Consider the following 17,229-nt stretch of genomic DNA (forward strand, 5'->3'; position numbering starts at 1 on the left):
AGAAATGCAACGTGCACATTAGAACAAGCTTAAGTCTTTTTTTAAATGAATTGGTCCTTTGCTCTTTAGCGCCAGAACGATAAAATGACTCAGTGACAACATTACAACAATCATCCTTTAAAACAGTGGTCCCCAACCCTTTTGGCACCAGGGACCAGTTTCATGAAAGACAATTTTTCCACGGACAGGGGCGGGGCGGGGGGGTGGGGTATGGTTCAGGTGGTAATGCGGGCGGGCGGCGGGCAGCAGGGAGTGGCAGATGAAGCTCACCTCCTGCTGGGCAGCCCGGCTCCTAACAGACCACAGCCCGGTACCAGTCCGCGGACCAGGGGTTGGGGACCCCTGCTTTAAAACAAGTGACTGTTTAGTTTAGACCAAATGAAATCTTTAGCAATTAAGGCTTTTAAAGACATTCACTGAAAGCAGATATCCTAAGTGGACAGTGATTATACAGAGTTTCAAAGCTGAAATAGTGAACTTTTTTTACCTGATGTTCTGCATGAATGTTATCCCCAGTAGGCCATCGATGTTTGCTATTATTATAGCCGCCTCCACCACTTCCTCCTCCCCCAAGCTGCTCACCATGCTGCCTCTGAAAGAAGTAGTCCACCATAGCGTCGTCCTGGGAACGGCCTGCAACTCCTATGGATCCTGGGACAGGGCTGGAGTGTGTCCCAGCTGCAAGAGCCTGATTTGCAGCTGGTTGTGGCTGCGCTTGCGACCCTGTTCCAGATGTCAAAACAACAGGCATGTTGGGATTAGCTGGTTCTTGAGGGTGATGTTTCAGGTGGGGGCTGAAAGAGTCCTGCCAAAGCACTGCTTTTCTCTTCAAGACACATGCAACGCTCATTCCACCAACACCTAAGGACAAACAGGTTACAAATGTTTAAAATTTGCCTTTTTTAAAACATAACTTGATATATGCACCAAGATAAAAACGTGAGCCCCCTGGCTTTTGCAATATATCATCTAAAACCAGTTTCTACCAAGCAGCTAAATGTTTTGCAACATATACATAATTTTCTAAACCGAAACTTCGGGCTTCCCTGGTGGCGCAGTGGTTAAGAATCCACCTGCCAATGCAGGGGACACGAGTTCAAGCCCTGGGCAGGGAAGATCCCACATGCCGCGGAACAACTAAGCCCGTGCGCCACAACTACTGAGCTCTAGAGCCCGACAGCCACAACTACTGAAGCCCACGCGCCTAGAGCCCGTGTGTGGCAACAAGAGAAGCCACCTCAATGAGAAGCCCGCGCACTGCAACGAAGCGTAGCCCCAACTCGCCGCAACTAGAGAAAGCCCGCACGCAGCAACAAAGACCCAACGTAGCCATAAATAAATAAATACATACATACATAAATAAACCAACCAAACCCCATACATAATTAGCAATGACTCAAGAGTGTCAAAAACGAAAGGATCCGGGCTTCCCTGGTGGCGCAGTGGTTAAGAATCCGCCTGCCAGTGCAGGGGATAGGGGTTCGAGCCCTGGTCCGGGAAGATCCCACATGCCGCGGAGCAACAAAGCCCGTGCGCCGCAACTACTGGGCCTGTGCTCTAGAGCCCGCGAGCCACAACTACTGAAGCCCGTGCGCCTAGACCCCGTGCTCGGCAACAAGAGAAGCCACTGCAGTGAGAAGCCCGCGCACCGCAACTAAGAGTAGCCCCCGCTCACAGCAACTAGAGAAAGCCCGCTGCAGCAACGAAGACCCAACACAGCCAAAAATAAATAAATTAAATAAATTAATTAAAAAAAAAAAAAAGAAAGGATCCTTTAAAATGTCCGACATATCCATAGGATGCTCTAAAAAAAAGCTTAAATAAAGCCCTCTGACTAAGAACAGCAACAGAATGTTCCTAGCCTGAAACTCCTTCTCAGCTGCTGTACATGGAGAAAATAAACTTTGCATTTTACCAATAACTTACAATTATAATTGTAATCACATCTTCATTCTATTAGTACTCTGACTCCTACAGAGTCAGAGATGAGACCAAACCAAATTCAAACACTCACCTTACATAGAAAGTCTCACTGTAAAAAAAAGAAATGCTTCAATACAATAATAATTGTATGGCAAATATATTGCAAACATTTTTTTCTAATCATTCCTATTTTACAGATAAAAACACTAAGGTAGGGAAGAAAAGTTATGTGATGTGCCGGAGGTCATTCAGCTAGTGAGCTGTGAAAGAGGGATTCAAACCCAAATCTGTACGCACCCAAGCCTGGTTCTTTCTACCAACCCCCTTGCTACCACACCCCAGTAAACCAAAACAGATACTATTTCTCTCACTAGAGTCTGCTATTCTTCTCTGGAAGGATCAACAAAGAATCTCCAAAATGTTACTATGAAACATTACTAATACGTTTCTTAAAATCAAAAACTGCATTTGTAGAAAACATAGAACAGCCTATGGGTGCTTAAGAAAAAAAAAAAAATGCTTCAAATTAATGTTACCAACTAGAACATACCTGTCCAGAGCCACTAAAGTCTAATTTCAAGGCTATCAACCTAACAGTCCACCACTACAAATGCCTTATCTCTCTTCAGCCCTACAGTGACGTTTCAAAAACAGACTCAAAAGTTAAACTATTTCTCTTCATAGAATAAACATCCTGGACTTCCCCGGTGGTGCAGTGGTTAAGAATCCGCCTGCCAATGCAGGAGACACGGGTTCAAGCCCTGGTCTGGGGAGATCCCACATGCCACGGAGCAACTAAGCCCATGCACCACAACTATTGAGCCTGCACTCTAGAGCCTGTAAGCCACAACTACTGAGCCCGCGTGCCACAACGACTGAAGCCCGCACGCCTAGAGCCCATGCTCCGCAACAAGAGAAACCACTGCAATGAGAAGCCCGTGCACCGCAACAAAGAGTAGCCCCCGCTCGCCGCAACTAGAGAAAGTCCATACGCAGCAACAAAGACCCAACACGACCAAAAAATAAATAAATAAAATTTTTAAAAAAAGAATAAACATCCTGATAAAGAAGCATTCGTTTCTCACAACTAATTCATGTTCTGAAAACAGGAGTAAGAAGATTTGTAATTTGTTCAAAGCCTAATTTGGAAATGCCTAGTTTCAGTTAACAATTCCAATCCATCAGAACTTTACTGGAGTAGTCCAGCTTTCTAGACTTCGGTTTCTGCTTTCATGAACAGAATCATGTTCATGCTTAAATACCAAAACCGGAAAGTCATAGCTGTGTTTACCATTGGTACTAGCAAAGTCCTAACCAGTCTAATGCCTTCCTGTTTGATTTTCAAAAGAACTCACTGCCCTCTTATTACCAATAGTAGCCAGTCCCATTTTCTTCCACAAGGGAGTATCAAACCGTCTTTGTTGTAGAGCTAACCAGGAGTCCTAAAACTCAAGTTTTACCACTAAACTACAACCTCCCTGAACCTGTTTCCTCATCTAGAAAATGAAAGAAATTCTTTCTCTGTGATTCACAAGCTTGTTTTTTTTTTTAATCAAGATAATAGATATAAAAGTTTTTGGTAAATTCAAAGTCACCATGCTGCGGCCCCAGGAATTCAGTTACCACCAGTTAAAGCAATGGAGCTCCAGTCCCTAAGAGGATTCCTAAAATAGCAAATGCAACCTTTTCTGAAATAAAAGATTTGCCTTAATACTTATTTAACAAAGAACTTCCGAATGAAAAGGTATTCACCACTGAAACACACCCGACCACAACTTCATTCTATCAAGGCATAGGGGGGAGGGTTCCTATAAAAATGTTCAAACAAAACAATTGGCTTTTGTAAAGCTATCTGTATCCCCTGAGACTTCCTGCTTTACCTAATGAGGCAAGGCAGTTTCTCAAACAAGAGAAAATCTGGCAGAAGGGACATTTTGAAAGTGAGCAAATACCTAAGCAATTAACAAGTGTCATGGGTAGTTTTGTAATATCTTGGCAACTACAACATAAAAATTAAGAAATCAGTCACTTAAATAATAGAAAACATTTAAATTGCTGATGCCTTTGAAAGAACTCTCAAACCCACTAAAAAGTTACGTGTTAGCACTTGAAATGTGACTTTTCTTTTTACAAATGGTACATTATAAAAATAAGAATTTTTAAGCAACTAAAAATAAGTGCTGATTCTAGTTTTCCAGTTTTCAAACTGTTTACACCAAAGTTGTTTTTGTTTTGTTTTAGTATCACTAATAGGCTTTATTTCAAACAAAGGAACATGATCTAATCTATCTCCACTGCTCACCTTTTATTTACTAAAATGCTTTCTGGTTTAAAAGGTGTTTATTTTTACCACACTGGAAAAAAAAAAATTCTGTGGTCATAAATTTATTTTAAAGCAGTTCATCTCAAACCCAAACTAAACTTCAAACACAACTTCAAAAAGCCGTGGCCTTGAACAAAATGAATCCAACTGTGGCTAAGGCAAAATGCTCAGTTCAGAATCCAGTATTTCCCAAAAATCCAGATAAAGAATCAACAGCACCCAAGAGTGTTTTATAAAGTTAAAACTAGCAACGGGTCAAAATGTTTATTTTGCTTACTAAAACTGCATCGGGAGCCACCCACCTCTGTCTTGGTGAGTTTTGATTTTTTTTCATAAAACAAACAAGCTAAAACCACAAGCCTACGGTTTCAGCAATAACTGACTTTAAAAGAGAATCCCAAAAAAGCCTCATAAAATCCCATTCTTAATCTCAGGCAGAGTAGGAAGTGAACGAATTGATACAACTAAGAACAGTGTTCTCTTAATTGGACAATGAAGAGTAACAACCTTTCAAGTTACGGGGAGGATAAAACCTTTCCTGATAATGTGGGGGAGGGGGGAATATAGTGGCGGGGGGGGGGGAGTACGGGAGCGTATTCCTCACTTGACGTGGGAGTGGTACCGACAAGTATTAACAAACGATCTAGGTTTACCAAGGACGTCCATGAGGACTAAAACTATCTAGTATTGTGTATCTGTTTACCTACTACGAAGACATGAACCCTTCTTAGAGTTAAGACAGACACGCACCAACACAGGGAGGCTCAAAGAGGAAGAACCCACCAAAAACAAGCTCTCACAGAAACAAAAGGCCACAAGTACCCAGGAGCCTAAAAAGCGATCTGAAACTTCCTGATCGCCTACTTCTCCACATTTAAGGCTCGCAAAGTTCCCCCATCGTGGGTCTCGCCTGCAGACGAGGGCCACGGCTGCTTCTAAAGCGATTTATTGTTCCTCCTGCTTCGGCGCTGCCACGGAAGCTCAAGAAGTCGAAGAAATCCACAGTGGCACAGAATTACACTTCATGGCCACACAGAAGACTCGGGGCTTCGCAAACCCATCAAAAAAGCAACCCGAATGGCAACATCAATCTTCAGGGGCTCCAACGGGGCCCAGCAGAAATGTAGAGACACGTCTATGCCCTGGGCCCGGGCCTAAACCCCCGGCATTTTCCTCGCTTCGACCCCGCTCCCCACCCCCTCCCTCCTTTGATAACAATAGGGGCCTTGCTGCTGACTCCAAAACATGTACGAGGAAGAGCGAGTGAGAAGCCTCAGCCAGGGCCCCGGCGGCTTTTCCAAAGCCCTTCTCACCCCCCCAGCCGCTCTGAAACACCAATACAAAGGGATAATCTGCTCGCTGGGGGTCCGGAGCAGCGTTTGGGGCTGGCGGGGTGCGGATACTTACGGGCGGAGCGGTAGGATGAAGATGGATTTCAGCCCCCCGATCTTCTCTCTCCGGCGCTCTCGCTCCCCCTTACCTTTCACTCCGACAACATGGCGGCCCACTGGGGACTGGGCTGGCGCTGTGCATCATGGGATAGGCTCGGGCCCCGGCCCTGGCTGTGGCAGCGGCATGTGCGGAGAAGGCTGGCGGCTCTGGAACAGGTTGCCTGGTTGCCATGCCAACCCAGGGCCTGTGTGAACTTGGGAAACTCGCAGGCAACACTACCGCTGCGCGCGCGAGTGGCCGCCCGCGAGAGGAGCGCGCGCCGTCCCCTCGCGGGCCGCCGCGGGCAAAAGGCGGGGTCCCACGGGCCCGCACTGGAGCGCCCGCGGTGCCCGGTTCCCGGCCCAGCACCGCACGGAGCTGGGCACGCGGTGTCAGGGTAGTGACCTTAGCCGAGGCGCCACCCGCCTCCGCGCCCTCCCTATTTCACCTCCAGATTGTAACGGCCTGCAGGATTAATGGACGCTTATTCCAAGGTTCTGGCGGGACAGGAGCTGGGTTCAAACCCCTTTGCTGCAACTTTCTGGCTCTGTGGACTTACTTAATCTTCCTGCTTCCATTGCCCCATTTGTAAAATGAAAAGGAAAATGAGAATTGCTACTTAACTCTGCCCTGAGGATTAAGTGGATAATATGGCTTATTATTCCATTTAATAATGTGAAATGCTTAGTACAGTGCCTGGTACTTGTAAATAGGCCCACTATAGAATTTGCGGGGTCTAGCGCAGAATGAAAGTGTGAGGGCCCCTTGTTCAAAATTGTTAATGAATTTCAAGTTGGAGATAGCAGAACATTAAACCCAAATCAAAGATGCAAAGCTGACCTTGTTTGTAAGCACTCATTCAGTGTTAGCCGTTGTCATTCTGTCCAGTTCCGAAAATGAATAGAAACTGAAAATGGCCATTTGATGAAAGTGACTTCTCAAAATCAGTATTTCATAAGATATAGTTTATATATAAAACTAAACCCAAGATGGATTGAAAACATAAGCAAACCACAACACTATAAAAGACCAGAAGAGGATATAGGGGGAGAAAGCTTTTTAATTAGAGAGGGGAAATGTTTATTATGAATCAAAATCAATAAATCCCTTTAAATATTGAAGGAAAATTAAACATTTATATAGTAAGAGTGCCACCATCAATGAATAAGCGAGAAAATAGCTTTAAAATATTGTAATACTCGTGGTAGACAAATGGTTAATCTTCATGATAAATACTGAAATTCTCTAATCAGTTAAAAAAGAGCAATCCAGACATAGAAACCAAATTTATGTTTACCAAAGGGGAAGGGGGGGAAGGGATAAATTAGGAGTTTGGGATTAACACATACACACTGCTATATATAAAATAGATAACCGGGAGTTCCTGATGGCGCAGTGGCTAAGACTCCCTGCTCCCAAGGCAGGGGGCCCAGCTTCGATCCCTGGTCAGGGAACTAGATCCCACATGCCGAAACTAGGAGTTCGCATGCCCCATTGAAAATCCCGCACGCGGGAACGAGGACCCGGCACAGCCAAATAAATAAATTAAATTAGATTATAATGATGGTTGCACAACTCTGACAATATGCTAAAAACCACTGAACTGTGTGCACCTTAAATGGTGAAGTTTATATTATTTGAAATATATCTGGACTTTCCTGGTGGTTAAGAATCCGCCTGCCAATGCAGGGGACACAGTTTCGACCCCTTGTCCCAGAAGATCCCACATGCCGCGGAGCAGCTAAGCCCCTGCGCCACAACTACTGAGCCCGCGAGCCATAACTACTGAAGCCCACACGCCCTAGAGCCCGTGTGTGGCAACAAGAGAAGCCACTGCAATGAGAAGCCCACGCAACGCAACGAAAAGTAGCCCCCTCTCGCTGCAACTAGAGAAAGCCCGCATGCAACAACAAAGACCCAACTCAGCCAAAAATAAATAAATAAATATTTTTAAAAAGAAATATATCTCACTAAAGCTATAAAAATGAGAAAAAGTGAATAATAAAAAGAAATACAACTTTGAAATATAATATTTTCATCTATTAAATACACTGGCAAAAATTTAAATGATCATTAATACCCTGTTTTGGCAAGTTTTGTGAGAAAATCAGCACTCATATTGTTTATATTGTTTGAGGAGATATTCCTTTTTTATGTTATTTTTTATTTAAAAGATAAAAGGGTGAGATTTTTATTTCTGAAAAAGAAGATAAGACTTGGAAGTTAAAGATCTGCTACTTCCAGGCTATGTGACCTTGGACAAGTTCCTGAGTGTCAGCACCCTCATTTGCAAAATCAGGGTACATACTCACAGGACTGTTCCAACGGTTAAATAAACTAACATATATAAAGTGCCTGACAGAGAATTAGCACTCAATAAATGTAGCTGTTTTATTGTAGTTGTAGTCTTGTATTCATTTCTGAATCCCCAGAGAGCAGCTTAGTGCAAGGCACAGAGTCATTGCTCATTAAGTGTTTGTTAAATGAATGAATTCAACAGCCATTTAGAGTGATAACTCTCAAATCCAATGGTCCTAAAAGTAATATGTTGTATTCAAAGATCCCAGCTCTTAAGCCAGACCAGAAATTACTTCCTTACCTCTCTGAGCCTCCAGTTTTCTCCCACGGAACATAACGTTAATATAACAGCACTAAATGAAATAAAGCAGATAAAGCATTTAGCCCCATGGGGCCAGGACAGTGGAATGTGCTGAGTAGCCATATTAGAAAAACATATAAGAGGAGGAAACTTAGCAGACATGAGAAAATTACAAAATTTCCAGAACTTTACCAGGCTCTGTGCTCCATGATGTCATTCTGAGATCCATGATTAGCTCAATTTTAAGCTTTAGCTTTCATTACTCAGTCAGAGTTTCCATTATCAGTTTAGCCACAGTCATGAGGTATCACACCCCATCCAGGCCTCTCCTCCATCCAAAGCCCAACGGAATACCAGCCAGCCATCCCTGCTTTCCCTTAAGGAATTGCTCTCAAAAAACCTTAGGCCCCCGCCAGCCCCAAAAATAACTCTATCAGAACATCACCTGCAACAAACTCATGAGACATCCTATTATCAAATGCTTACCTGTGTGCCATGCACTATAAGACTTTTACATACATTATTTCATTTAAAACTCCCCAAATACCTATGACATGAGCAACATTAGGGCTTCCCTGGTGGCGCAGTGGTTGAGAATCTGCCTGCTAATGCAGGGGACACGGGTTCGGGCCCTGGTCTGGGAGGATCCCGCATGCCGCGGAGCGGCTGGGCCCGTGAGCCACAGCTGCTGAGCCTGCGCGTCTGGAGCCTGTGCCCCGCAATGGGAGGGGCCGCGATAGTGAGAGGCCCGCGCACCGCGATGAAGAGCGGTCCCCGCACCGCAATGAAGAGTGGCCCCTGCTTGCCGCAACTGGAGAAAGCCCTCGCACGAACCGAAGACCCAACACAGCCAAAAATAAATAAATAAATAAATAAAGTAGGGGGGAAAAAAATTAAAAAAAAAAAAAAAAAACATGAGCAACATTATTATTCCCATTTAAAAATGAGAAAACTGGGACTTCCCTGGTGGTCCAGTGGCTAAGCCTTCGGGCTCCCAGTGCAGGGGGCTCGGGTTCGATCCCTGGTCAGGGAACTAGATCCCACATGCATGCCGCAACTCAGAGTTCACATGTCCCAGCTGAAAGGATTCCGCATGTCATGACTAATGATCCCGAATGCCACAATGAAAGAACCCGAATGCCACAACTAAGACTCAGTGCAGCCAAAATAAAAATAAACAAATATTAATTTTTAAAAAATAAAAATGAGAAAACTGAGACTTGGGAGGTTATGGAACCAGATTAGTATTTATCCAAACGTGTTATCTAAGGCTATTTGCTGAAAGTTGTCAGTTCAGGAGGTTGTCGAAATCATCTCTAAATCTTGAAAATCTCCACAATTCAACTGATTAAACCCATGCATAACAGATAATGTAATCAATCTTTGGGAGTTTTCAAAAACCAAGAATCTAATCAAACTGACCTGGGATGAGGATTAGGGTGGATTTGGGAAGGGTGTTTTAATCTAATCAGTAATCCATTCCATTGTAACCTAATCAGACAAAGAGAGATCTCAGACAGAAACATTTAGTGAAGGCCATTCAAGAATGCCTTTGTTCAAGAATTTCAAATGTTACCTCTTCCTTCGTGTGGAAGTGGTTCTCCACGTATGGTCTGAGGCTCACCAGTGAGTCAGCAAACTGGCCATGCTGACAGCTGAGAACAAATCCTGGAGTGGACAAATGCTGTTCAATTCCACAGACTTTCACTCTCTCTTACAGCCAACTGCTATGGGGTGGTAAGTGTTACTATAATATTGTATTTGTAAACTGAATATAAAGCATTCTTAAGCAAAGTTGGGACACCCCCAATTTTCTGCAAAGATGCTTTGTTATCAGTGTTGATTTGATTTGCTTTTTCAACTGTGTTACACTTGTGTTTTTGTATATTTGTAGACTCTCCCTTGGGTGGCACTTCCACTCTTTGTTTTGGTACTTGGGTAATTGTTACACTGTTAACATTTCCATTGTCATTCTGTTTTTTAGCAAATCTTGGTTATGAGAGTGCTTTTCCCATAGGAACGGAGGAGGGAGGGAGGGTTTGGGCTTCCAGCATTGGTGACTAAGTAATTCCGATCAACTCTCCCACTGAGGAAAACTAGAAAACTGGAAAAATCTGAAAATCTCGTCTTGAAATCATTGGAAAGTTAACAAGTTAGTGAAGAATTACTGAGCCAGGATCTGGGAAAGGAGAGAGATTGAGGAATGTAAGCCCCATAAATAGGACTACTTTTCCAGGTGGGGCATTTCTTGAGACGTAGTTTTCCTGAGAGGTAGCTAAGAGACAGAATGATGCTTACAACAGCCTTGGGTACTTAGCAGAACAGAGATTGGAGTCCAGAACCTGCTAAGAGAGAAAGCACCTAGTAAACAGCTCTCACTTTGGATTGGGATCCCAACAGACTGTACCCTAAAAGCAAAGGTGAATAGAGTAGACAAGCTCTTACAAAGATTGAAACTCAACTTCAAAACATCTCAAACACTGAAATTGTCTTAAAGTGATCCCAGAGTGCCAGTGCCCAAGTACCTGGCAGAAAACAAAGTGAGGGACTTCCCTGGCGGTCCAGTGGTTAAGACTTCAGCTTTCAATGCAGGGGGTGCAGGTTCCATCCCTGGTCGTGGAGCTAAGTTCCCACATGCCTCACGGCCAAAACACCAAAACATAAAACAGAAGCAATATTGTAACAAATTCAATAAAGACTTAAAAAAAAAAAAAGTGGTCCACATTAAAAAAGTCTTTAAAGGAAAAAAAGAAAAGGAAACAAAGTGAATCCTCTCTAAAGATATCATTATCTAGGCCTCAAATTATTTCTATGAACACATGCAAATATAATATTCAGTGAACAAACAAAAATAATCACGCATACTAGGAGACAAGATAACATGAACAAAAAATAGCAGCAAGGAAAGACAATTAAAAAGCAGGCAAAAGAACCTCATATTGAAGTCATCAAATTGTTTGTTGTGTTCAAGAAGATAAATGGAAGATGGATAATTCTGACAGAAAACTGGAAAGTACAGACAAAAGCCAATTCTATGACAGAAAAATATAATAGAAATTAACAACCCAGTGGATTGGGATTAACAGCAGATTAAATAAACACCACTGAAGAGAGAATTAGTAAACTTAGAGGTGGGAAGAAAATATCCAGAATGAAACATAAAGAGGCAAAAGGGTAGGAAAGAGAGAAAGGATAGAGTTATAGAGGAGAGAATGAGACTGTTTAACATACAGGGCACTGGAAAACTGAAAGGACAGGAAGGAAAGAGTGGGGCAGAAGAAATACTTGACATGAAAGGGCTAATTTACCAAAACTAGTGAAAAAAATAAAGCCACAGAGTCAAGAAGCACTATGAATTGTAAATAAGAAAAACCTGAGGAAAATTAAAACTGGTATGTAGGTGAGGGTTGAGAGGATGGTGACTGTCTTTTCACCCATCCTCCAGAGATATGGGGTCAAATCAGGGAAGTGGGAAAGCCTCAATGAAAACAAAACTGAAGCAAATTCAATACATGCGAGAAACTGAGGAAGCAAAGTATAGTTTTGACAAAAAAAAAAAAAGGAAAGGAAGAAAGAAAGAGAGAAAAAGAAAAGCTAATACCAAAGAAAAAGGATTAGAAAGTTTATTAATAAAATCCCAGAAGTAAAATTCTAGACAATATGTCCATAAATGACCTCACAGAGGAATCCAATGGCATATGAAATAGATGTAAAAGCACTGGCTTGTTAGGAGATGTCGGTATAGATAGATTTTAGAAACTGATAGGAATTAAATAAACATGAGTATGAGCTTTAAGGTTAAGGCAATTCCCAAAAAATAAAATAGCATTTATAACTTTCAAACTAGCAGAAGAAAATCTCATCATGCAAAGTACAAATATATATATATATATACATATATATATTCCTATTTACTACACAGGAAATAGGAAATACAAAATAATATAGCAGGAAAAAAGTCTTAAGAGTAATTCCAATAAATATTGAAAGATTTGGGAATTCCCTGGTGGTCCAGAGTTTAGGACTCTGCGCTTCCATTGCGGGGGGCCTGGGATTCCATCCCTTGTCGGGGAGCTAAGATCCCACAAGCCAAGCACCAAGTGGCCTAAAAAAAAAAAAAAAAAAAAAACTGAACAGCACAAAAAGCTCAACTTACTGGCTATATGCAGAATTCTATTCTCAACCAACAGAAAATCATACTTTTTAAACATACATAGTACATGTTTAAAAATAGAACATGCATAATACTATAAAGGAAGCCACAACAAATTCCAAAAAATCAATATCATAATAGACCATGTTCTCCAAACATAAGATGCAAAAGTTAAAACTTTTTTATTGTTGAAAACTACAAATCCTATAAGTTGGACACTATAAGATTACATTTTTAAGTAACCACTGTGTTTTTTTTTAAATGTAAAGGAAATTACTTAGAAACAAATAATAAGGAAAACACTATGTGTCAAAATTTGTGGGACAGAGCAAAAACAGTATTGGAAGGAAGTATATATTGACAATTTTATTTATTTATTTTTAAAATTTATTTATTTTATTTATTTTTGGCTGTGTTGGGTCTTCGTTGCTGCACACAGGCTTTCTCTAGTTGCGGCGAGCGGGGGCTACTCTACGTTGTGGTGCATGGGCTTCTCATTGCAGTGGTTTCTCCTGTTGTGAAGCATGGGCTCTAGGCACGCAGGTTTCAGTAGTTATGGCACTCGGGCTCAATAGCTGTGGCTTGCAGGCTCTAGAGCTCAGGCTCAGTAGTTGTTGCGCACAGGCTTAGTTGCTCTGTGGCATGTGGGATCTTCCCCAACCAGGGCTCGAACCCGTGTCCCCTGCATTGGCAGGCGGATTCTTAACCACTGTACCACCAGGAGAGTCCCTATAACTTTTTCTTATACCTTTAGATAATTTTGTATCTAAAGATCTTATACCTTATTAGATTTACTCCTGTGTCATAGTTCTGTTGCTATTTTAATGTTTTCTTTTTATAATTACATCATATGAAGTTACTGGTGTATAGAAGAGCAATTGGCAATTTTGTATACAGACCTTATAATCAACTACCTTGCAATATTCTTCTATTGCTCTAGTAAATTGTCTAGAGATTATTGTGTTTTTTAATGAAAATAATCATGTCATATGAGTATAATGGCAATTTTATCTCTTCCTTTACAATAGTTATGCCATGAATCTCTTACAATTTTCTTATTGCACTGGCTAGGGCCTCCATCACATTGTTGAGTAGAAATAGCAATAGTTGGCATGCGTATCAGGTCTATAATTTTAAAGGGAATGCTTTTAAAGCTTCCACATCTATGATAACATTTATTGTATGTTTTTTATAGGTGCTTTCTTCGAGTTACCATTCTATTTCTAATTTATGTTCAATTTTGTCAAATACTTTTCCTGCATTTATTGAAATGTTTGTATGGGTTTCTTTTTCCTCCTTAATCTGTTATTATAGTAAATGACATCTATAGATATTCTAACATGTATATATATTATTCCTGTGATGACCCCAACCTGGTCATTGTATTTGTTTCTTTTATTCATTATCAGATATTATTCACTAATATTTTGTTTAGCATCTTTGCACCTATATTCACAAGTAAAATGGATTTGTAATATCTTTTCCCTGTTTTAACTTTATCTGAATTTGGTATCAGGTTATACTGGCCTCATCGAGTTGGCAGGAGGTGGGTATTCCCTCTTTTTCTGTGCTCTGGAAGAGGTTGTATAAGATGATCTGTGTATAAGAATAATCTGTGGCTTGAAAGTTGACAGAATTTGCCTATAAAGCCATCAGGGCCTGGTGTTTTCTTTGTTGGAAGTTGTTTACTGCTCCAATGTTTAAAAACCTTTCATTATGAAATAATGATAGATTCACAGGAAGTTGCAAAAAACTGTACTGGAAGATCCTCTTTACCCTTCACACCCAGTTTTCCCTAATGGTAACATCTTGCATAACTATAGTACAATATCAAAACCAGAAGATTGCCCTTGGAGCAACCCACATGGCTTACTCAGATTTCACCAGTTTTACATGCACTCATTTCTGGGTGTATGGGTGTACACTTTTATACAATTTTATCCCATGTGTGGACTGGTGTAACCACCACCACAATCAAGGTACAAAACTGTTTCATCACCACAAAGATCCTTCTACTCCCCCTTTACAGCTATAACCACTCCTCCCCCCACCCCTTTTCTAACTGCTGGCTACCACTAATCTGTTCTTCATCTCTGTAATTTTGTTATTTCAAGAATGTTATATTGGGACTTTCCTGGTGGTCCAGTGGTAAAGAATCCTCCTTACAATTCAGGGGACACAGTTTTGATCCCTGGTCAGGGAACTAAGATCCCCATGCCGCGGGGCAACTAAGTCCACCCATCGCAACTACTGAGCTCACGCGCCTCAACTTGAGAGCCTGCACGCCACAACTACAGAGCCCACACACCCTGGAGCCTGCACACCACAACTAGAGAAGAGAAAACCCACACGCCAGAACTAGAGAGAAGCCTGCGTGCCTCAACTAAGACCCCATGCAGCCAAAAATAAATAAATAGATTCAATGAAGAATTTAAAAAATATATATATTATATGAGTGGAATCATACAGTATGTAACCATTCAAGGTTGGCTTTTTTCACTCAGCATAATTCCCTTCAGTTCTATCCATGTTTTTGCATGTATCAATGTTCTTTTTCATTGCTGAATTAACTAGTATTCAGTGGTATTGCTGAACCATTGAATTCAACCATTGAAGGACATTTTGCTTGTTTCCAGTTTTTGGCTATTACAAGCAAAACTGCTATAAACAATTGTGTACAGATGTTTTGTTTTGTGAACATAATTTTCATTTCTCTGGGATAAATTCTCAAGAGTATAATTTTAATCATTATAAGATTACTTGCCATTTGGGTTTTTCTTGAGTCAATTTTAATTGTTATATTTGCCAGGAAATTATTCATTTCATATAAATTTTGAAATTTATTGGCATAAGTTTACAACAGTTTTCTCTTTAATATCTTTTAAATCTAAGTTTTCTCTGTAGTTATAGCCCCTTTATTATTTATAATATTATTTATTTGTGCTTTTCTTTCTATTCTCATTAAATCTCACAAGAGATGTGTTTATTCTGTTAGCTTTTTAAAAAGAAAAACATTTTTTTCTTCCTCTTTTCCATCTGGAACCATGGAGGGTGCAGAAAAGGAGAAAAAGCTTCCTGCTGTGTCAAAAGCCCTTAAGAGTGAAGAAATTTTACAGAGCTGCTGATCAAGCATCTAAGAAAGAAGTTTGCCCAAAAAATTCTTTGAAATGCAAGGAGGAAGCTTACCTTACAAAAAAGCTAAGTACTGTCACAAGGAATATAGGCAGATGTACAGACTGAGATTTGAATGGCTAGGATGACACGAAAAGCTGGCAACTTCTATCAACCTGAGAAACCCAAATTGGCATTTGTCATCAGTATCAGTGGTATGAGCTCAAAGGTCTGCAAGGAGTTGCAGGTTCTTTGCCTTCGCCGGATCTTCAATAGCACCTTCTTTGAGCTCAACAAGGCTTCAGTTAACACTGTGAGGATTGTGGAACCATGTATTGCCTGTGGGTGCCAGAATCTGAAGTCAGTAAATGAATTGATCTACAAATGTGAGTTATGGCAAAATCAACAAGAAGTGAATTGCCCTGACGTATTAACACATTGATTGCTTGATGTCTTGGTATATTTGGAATCATCTGAATGGAGGATCTGATTCATGAGATTTATACTGTTGGAAACACTTCAAAGAAGCAAACAACTTCCTCCAGCCCTTCAAATTATCTTCTCTGACAGGCAGAATGAAGAAAAAGACCACCCATTTTGGAAGGTGGAGTTGCTGGCAAAAGAGAAGACCAGATGAACAGGCTTATTAGAAGGATGAACTAAGGTGTCTACCATGATTATTTTTATAATCCAGTCAGTTAATAAAAAGTGACTGATTTCAAATTGAAAAACAAACAATTTTTTTACTTTGGGTCTTTTTCATTGATTTCTACCATTCATTATTTTGGTTATTATATCCTTATGTCTATGTTTCTAGGTTTATTCTTTCAATTTTTTCTTTTACATTTAGTTCATTAATTTTATCTTTTATTATTTTCTGATACAAACATTTAAAGCCATACATTTCCCTTGAGACTCTATTTTCTCTGCATCCTACAAATGTTAACGTAATATCTTTATAATAACTTAGTTCTATGTATTTTTCTATTTCCAATGTGATTTCTTCTTTGACTCATGATTTATTTGTTTCTTTTTAAATTTCTAAATATATTTGTTTTAACTTTTATTTAACTTTAATTTTTTAATTTAACTTAGTGTTGTGTTATTTTTTTAAATGGTTTTTAATTGTGTATCACCCTTGCTGTAATTTTTCAAAAAGAAGTTTCAACTAAACCAAATTAATAAGAACAGGTAGCATATTATTTCTTTCTTTTTTTTTTTTATAAATTTATTTATTTATTTTTGGCTGTGTTGGGTCTTTGTTGCTGCGTGTGGGCTTTCTCTAGTTGCAGCCAGTGGGGGCTACTCTTCCTCGCAGTGCACGGGCTTCTCACTGCAGTGGCTTATCTTGTTGCTGAGCACAGGCTCTAGGAGTGCGGGCTTCAGTAGTTGTGGCTTGCGGGCCCTAGAGCGCAGGCTCAGTAGTTGTGGACCACGGGCTTAGTTGCTCCATGGCATGTGGGATCCTCCTGGACCAGGGCTCGAACACATGTCCCCTGCATTGGCGGGCGGATTCTTTTTTTTTTTTTTTTTTTTTTAGCAATGGGTTTATAGTTACTTTATTTATTTATTTATTTTGGCTGTGTTGGGTCTTCGTTTCGTGCGAGGGCTTTCTCTAGTTGCGGCAAGCGGGGGCCACTCTTCATCGTGGTGCGGGGGGTCACTCTTCATCCCGGTGTGCGGGCCTTT

At 40.8% G+C, this 17,229-nt stretch overlaps 1 protein-coding gene and 1 pseudogene across 16 annotated transcripts in view; one reads left to right on the forward strand and one right to left on the reverse strand.

The window, feature by feature from the left end:
* Positions 1–5,787, reverse strand: part of PUM1 (pumilio RNA binding family member 1) — a 130,048-nt gene extending 124,261 nt beyond the window's left edge. For 12 of the 16 annotated variants that reach the window (XM_007170571.2, XM_028163568.2, XM_028163563.2 and 9 more), the window contains exons 1-2: positions 5,654–5,787; positions 488–861 (exon numbers count right to left, since the gene is read on the reverse strand). In XM_007170571.2, coding sequence (XP_007170633.1) covers positions 488–850 — 363 coding nt within the window. In that variant the 5' untranslated portion in view covers positions 851–861; positions 5,654–5,787. Of the gene's footprint in view, positions 1–487; positions 862–5,653 lie in introns of those variants that run through there. The other 4 variants (XM_057543152.1, XM_057543147.1, XM_028163569.2 and 1 more) reach the window with 2 other exon arrangements.
* A 4,092-nt stretch (positions 5,788–9,879) lies between these two features.
* Positions 9,880–16,443, forward strand: LOC103013219 (60S ribosomal protein L7-like; annotated as a pseudogene).
* The last annotated feature ends 786 nt before the right edge of the window (positions 16,444–17,229 follow it).

Source organism: Balaenoptera acutorostrata, chromosome 1 (genome assembly GCF_949987535.1).
Source record: "Balaenoptera acutorostrata chromosome 1, mBalAcu1.1, whole genome shotgun sequence".
Classification (NCBI taxonomy): Eukaryota; Metazoa; Chordata; class Mammalia; order Artiodactyla; family Balaenopteridae; genus Balaenoptera; species Balaenoptera acutorostrata.